Source organism: Phoenix dactylifera, chromosome 15, assembly GCF_009389715.1.
Source record: "Phoenix dactylifera cultivar Barhee BC4 chromosome 15, palm_55x_up_171113_PBpolish2nd_filt_p, whole genome shotgun sequence".
Lineage (NCBI taxonomy): Eukaryota > Viridiplantae > Streptophyta > Magnoliopsida > Arecales > Arecaceae > Phoenix > Phoenix dactylifera.
In genome coordinates, this window is record NC_052406.1 from 4,230,253 (window position 1) to 4,236,599 (window position 6,347).

General features: G+C 41.6%; 1 protein-coding gene across 1 annotated transcript; it reads left to right on the forward strand.

The window, feature by feature from the left end:
• Positions 1-2,625: 2,625 nt before the first annotated feature.
• LOC103704314 (pentatricopeptide repeat-containing protein At3g49710) lies at positions 2,626-6,060 on the forward strand. The gene is made up of 2 exons (XM_026803525.2): positions 2,626-5,389; positions 5,551-6,060. Exon 1 carries the CDS (start codon positions 2,780-2,782, stop codon positions 4,937-4,939), a length of 2,160 nt encoding a protein of 719 aa, XP_026659326.1. The 5' UTR covers positions 2,626-2,779; the 3' UTR covers positions 4,940-5,389; positions 5,551-6,060.
• Positions 6,061-6,347: the final 287 nt, after the last annotated feature.

The following is a 6,347-nucleotide window of genomic DNA, read 5'->3' on the forward strand; positions in this document are numbered from 1 at the left end:
CTCAATAATACATATTTCTCTTTTGAAATTTATTATTATTTTTATAAACTAATACCAAAAATTCAACATCAGGCTATAGCCACAAATCTAGTGGCATGAGTCAGAATGCATAAAGTGTCAAATACCAGTATTATTAACCATCAATGGTACGATGTCTAAATATCACTATTCTAATCACTAATGGTAACGTATCGAAATCAGTTTCTCAGATTATAAGTCGATAGGGCCAATGAATAATCCTCATTAGCAGAGACAGATCATAGCCGTGCGGAGAATACATATATATAAAACAAAATTTTCATAATTTGCCCAATCACATTTTTTGGTTTTCATAACATAGTACCTAACACATTTTAAAAATATTTTCTATCATAACATTATCACGTCCAACCCATTTAACTAAATATAAAATAGATATCTTAATCAAATTTAATTAACTAATTATTATTTTACTAAAAATTTGAAAAACATACTTTGAATCATTAGGTTACTTACCTCTTCTTGCTTCAAAATTCCATCGTATTTAGATGGATCAATTTTATTTGTTTTAATATCATTAAAGTATTATTAATTTTATTACTATCTTAGAAGCTAAATAAAGTTAAAAATTAAGATACTATTGGAAATACGATCTTATGTCCAAATCAACATAAATGAAAGGCAATGTCAATCAGGCAGCGATACCCAACTGCATGGGTCAGTTTGAATAAGGTGAACTGAATTGATTAAGATTAGACATAATTTAAGTGATTCAATGAAGGTTAATGATGACAGAATTTTAAAGAGATCTGACAATGCCGAGGTAACTAGCCAGCCTATTGCCCAGATGTCAGGATCTTAAACCAAGATCTCTAGGCATACGTAGAGAGAGAAAGAGGGACAAGAGAGAGAGAGAAAATACAGAAAAACAAATTAGAAGAAAGAGGAAACGAAGAGGAAAGAGAGGAGAAAGAAAAGAAGAAGAAGAAAGAGGAAGGAGGAGGTGAGGGCTATAGTCAAGTGGCCGTGGCGGTAGACAGCCGAAAGATCGGCGATAGAGGCGACCGACGGCGGTGACAGGGTGGCCAACGATGAAAAGAAGAGGAACAAAGGTCCGAAAATAGGGGTGTCAGCTCCTCTCTTTCTTCCTTCATGATCTTTGATAATGGGTTTCCAGTGATCGCCCAAGGCATCAAAAGGGACAAGCTGCCATCTTCGATGATAAGTGCCAACAGCGGAGGAGGCCAGAAATAGAACAATAACAGAGATTTTTGGATCGAAAAACAAGGGATGAACATAACCCCTTCTTTCACGAATTTTTTGGGCGAAAATGCAGCCAATGATGAGACCGACCGGTGAACGAGGAAACAAAGGAGAAGAAGATCAAGGTGCCTACCCGTGCTTCCCGCGAGAGATTTGCTGTGTTTTTCGGCAAGAATGGGAGCTGATGTCGTCAGCAATCAAGAGAATGGAGGAGAAAAAAATGATGGCAATTGTGAGGATCTTCCGGTGAGAATGAACTAGGGAGAGCTGATGGCTTAAATAGAAGCGGAGGCTAGGATAAGCCTAGCCTCTGACAGAGTCCGTGGTGGAGGAGGACTTTTCCTTTTTCTCCGCCATGGTTCACCAGGGCTCTGCCCTGTTTTGAATGGAAAGAGGGCCTTCGGGCTCTCACTTTTACCAACTTGATGCTTCTATTTATTGTGAAGTTACAAATGTTAGATATACACGTAAATTAGTTTCTACAAGGCCTTTTATCACACTTGTTAACAGTAAAATATCTCAACTTGTTAGTACATGTCCTACTGTTGCGGGCAATTCTTAAGACCACTATCACAACCTCACTTTGTCACTTTGATTACCAACATAGATGTATTCCATTACTTATATTTTAGGTTTGTCCTTTGATGAAACACATTTTTTTATGTTTATCAGATGTATTTTGATCCTCATAGTTTCATTATTATATAATGCTAGTATTTGCAACTTGGCTCTTGTACTGTCTTACAAGCACGATGATAACCATAGAAACAGATGAAATAACTCTTGCCTCCTTTGTTTTTTTTAATACGCATAATGATTTTGGCACTAAGTTGGCCATCCTTTCTATCTAACGATAGATATACACTATGAGTCTAATTATTCCTAATTACGAAACTAATTCTGCTCTTATAAACTAAAACTTATGTGTTAGTTTATAATTGGATATTTGTTTCATAAGATGTCTTGGTATCTTGGATGGTAGAATTGTCAGAGATCTGTCGAGTTGAATTTTCGCATTCACCTTTGCACTGTGCTCACTTGTAGCAGGTTATTTTAGCTTCTTCGATTAAGCTCCGTGTTGAGTGGAAGTATAACTCAAATATATATTATGGGATTCACTATGTCTGATTTGGGTTACAATTTTGTTTTGGCATTTTTCTCTCCCTCAGTTTCATTCTGTACTGGGTGTCAAACATCATTTTCACTTGATTTCCAAATTTTTGATTGTATATAATCATAAAGGATGCAAATTATTCTCTTTTATTTTTCATTTCCACCAACAAGATGCCATGTATTTATATGATACATGACTATTGCCACTGGCCTCTGCTTGTACTCATTGACCACTCCATGTCCCTACAGGGAAAAACAGTGACTTTAACCATGACACATCCAAGCCAGCAATCACTTTTACTCCAAAACGGTTTAACTGAACCAACCACTTCATCTGGTTAAACCGGTTCAGAGAGAGTTTTAGACCAATATCCTTTGGTCTAATTTCGGGGAGGGAGAGAGAGAGAGAGCGCGCGCGCACTGGATGAGCCGACTCTCCTCCCACCTCTCTGACCTCTCACTCTCCGCGCAACGCTTCCGCCACCTCCTAAAGGCCTGCATCGCCGGCCGAGACGTCGCCGCCGGCCGCGCCCTCCACGGCCTCTACGTGAAGTCCGCCGTGCCCCCCTCCACCTATTTCGCCAACCACCTCGTCCTCCTTTACTCCAAATGCGGCCAGCTCTCCCTCGCCCGCCGCTCGTTCGACGAAATCGCCCAGCCAAATGTCTTCTCCTACAACGCTCTCCTCGCCGCCTACGCCCGCGACTACCCCGCCGACGTCTCTCGCTGCCTCTTCCTGCAAATCCCCGATCCCGACCTTGTCTCCTACAATACTCTCCTCTCGGCGTATGCCGCCGAGGGCCGGGCTTCAGAGGCCCTCCAGCTCTTCTCCAACATGCGCCGCCTGGGCTCCGACATGGATGGATTTACTCTCTCCTCTGTTATTTCTTCTCTCACCGTTGGCGTCGACCAGTTGCACTCGCTCGCCATTTTCTCCGGTCTCGATTCTTATGTCTCTGTTAACAATGCTCTGATCAGTGCTTACAGTAAAGGCGGGAACTTGGATGAAGCCAAGCGGGTGTTCGAAGAAATGGGATTTTCTCGAGATGGAGTTTCCTGGAATTGTATGATAGTGGCTTATGGGCAACACAGGGAGGGGCCGAGAGCTCTCAAGTTGTTTCAAGAAATGGTCAGGAGAGGCTTCGAGGTTGACATGTTCACTCTGGCGAGTGTGCTGACCGCGTTCACGAGTGTGAAAGATTTGCTGGGTGGCGAACAATTTCATGCTCAGCTGATTAAGAGTGCGTTCGAGAGAAATTCACATGTGGGCAGTGGACTTATTGATCTGTACTCGAAGTGCGGCAGGATTCTTGATGCGAGGAAGGTGTTTGAAGAGGTAGATGAGCCTGACTTGGTTTTGTGGAATACGATGATATCAGGGTACTCTTTGAATGATGAGTTTTCTGAGGAGGGTCTTTATTGCCTTCGAGAGATGCAGCGAGCTGGGTTTCGCCCCGACGATTGCAGCTTTGTGTGTGCTATCAGTGCTTGCTCGAACTTATCATCGCCATCCCAAGGGAAGCAAATGCATGCATTAGCCATCAAGTCTGAGTTCCCAAACAACCAAGTTTCGGTTAACAATGCATTGATTGCCATGTACTCGAAATGCGGTAACTTCAAAGATGCTCACAGACTGTTCAAGAGGATGCAAGAATGTAACACAGTCTCCTTCAATTCGATGATTGCAGGTTATGCTCAGCATGGGCTAGGAAACGAGGCACTGGTTCTGTTCAAGGAGATGATTGACTCAAACTATGATCCCACAAGCATCACTTTTATTTCAGTACTCTCTGCATGTGCTCACACTGGAAGGGTTGAGGAAGGTCGGGACTATTTCAATTCCATGAATCAAAAGTATGGTATCGAACCAGGTGAAGAGCATTACTCGTGCATGATCGACCTTCTTGCCCGTGCTGGAAAATTTGAGGAAGCTGAGGAGCTGACCAGGACAATGCCTTTCGATCCAGGATCAATTGGATGGGCTGCGTTGCTTGGTGCTTGTAGGACTCATGGGAATGCAGATCTTGGAGCAAAGGCAGCGGAGAAGCTCCTTCAGCTGGAGCCTTCGAATGCGGCTGCCTATGTGATGCTCTCAAACATGTATGCAAGCACAGGGAGATGGGATGAGGTTGCTACAGTTCGGAAACTTATGAAAGATCGAGGGGTTAGGAAGAAGCCTGGTTGTAGTTGGATTGAAGTGGAGAAGAGGATTCATGTGTTTGTGGCGGATGATGTTTCACACCCGAGGATTAAGGAGATTTATGAATTCTTGGAGGAGATGTCAAGGAAGATGAAGCAGGCTGGGTATGTACCAGATGTGAGATGGGCTTTGGCAAGGGATAATGTTATAGAAGGGAAAACAAGGTTGGGCCACCATAGTGAGAAGCTTGCTGTTGCATTTGGGTTAATCAGCACTGGAGAAGGAGTGCCGATACTGGTGGTGAAGAACCTTAGGATATGTGGGGATTGCCACAATGCAATCAAGTTCATTTCTGCAATAGTTGGAAGAGAAATTACTATCAGGGACGGGCATAGGTTTCATTGTTTCAGGGAAGGGAGTTGCTCTTGTGGAGACTACTGGTGAACATCTCTGTGACTTGAGAGGAAAGGGTCCTGCCATTTGGAATGCCACTGCCTGCTGCTGTGGTAACGTATAAGTTGATCACAATTCCATGACTTGCACTCAAAGTGTCAATATATACAGCATTCCATGACAAGCTAATACAAAGCAGCGTGTGAAGCTATCTTCCATGGAGTCCAGTGAATGTCATCCATCTTGACTTAGCAGTCAAAGCAGTAGATTTATCACCAATGGCCAAATATTCTGAGATCCCATTTGTTCACAAATGCTTGCTACAGCTTCCATCTGATGCAGGTTGCAGGTTGTAAAGAATTACAGATCATCAATGAAGAGGAGCAATGAGTCGCAGCATGTCATGAATTTCTTGACATGGCTTGCACATATTCTGAAGAAAAAATTCTGTTGATTTAGTCCATTTTTTTTGGTACAAGTTGATTTAGTCCAATTAAGGAGGTAAACTTTTTTCAGTCTTCTTTTCAATTCACTAATCTAAAAGACTTGAATATAACCATGAAGATTCAATACAATTTTTTTAGGACATCTCTCAGTCATTCCTTGGTCTGTATCACTCACATTCAGCTTTTATCTGAAGGTAACTTATTATTGACTTCCAGGTTCTCATATCCTTCAGTGACTTCAACTCAGGAATGGCTAGGTGAACTAGTAAGTAATGAGTACTTCATGGGTATTCTGCTACAATTCAGCTTTCTATTGAGCAGACTTATGCAAGGTACCATCTGCCATGTGGCAATACCGAAGGCACTCTAGATCCACATCTGGAAATTTGTTACATGCCGACGTATCTTTGTCTCTGCATGGTTCTCCTTTTCTATGTAAACTGTAGTCTCAAATAAGGTGAGTGGATGCTGGTAACTTAAGAGCTTGTTGCCATCATTGGGTATTTAGGTGCTACCATAATGCCGATGCATTTCTTTGTTGTCAATATCTCATATTTTCATAGGACATCAACAAATGATTCAAGCGTAAGCAGCGCATAGACAGGATTAGAGGTTTCTGCGAAGAATTTGTAATGAACAAAAATGAAGGTTGGATGTAATGGATAAGAATAAGCAATTCTTTCTTATTGTTTTTATCAGAATAAAAATAAGAATCAGTTACAGGAATCTGTTTGCCTGAAAACAACCCATTGAAATGCTGAAATTCTTATTATTGCATCTCATTCATTTGATATTTCATGAGCGATGAGCTGGCTTACAGTTAATGTACCAGTCCCTATTCTTCAACATTAGATGGTGACCATGTCAATCATGAGAGGCCATTCAAATCCTTCTAAGTTCAAGTTCTCTCATATATCTTTCTAATGCATTTACAGTAGTTTTGGAAAGTTCTAGCATATTCTGGTTTTTGCTGCACATAAAATATCATCTCCTATGCCTATTCATCATTTTAT

Bases quoted from the DNA above. Each gene is read 5' to 3' on its own strand.
- LOC103704314 (XM_026803525.2), top strand. From the start codon at position 2,780: ATGAGCCGACTCTCCTCCCACCTCTCTGACCTCTCACTCTCCGCGCAA.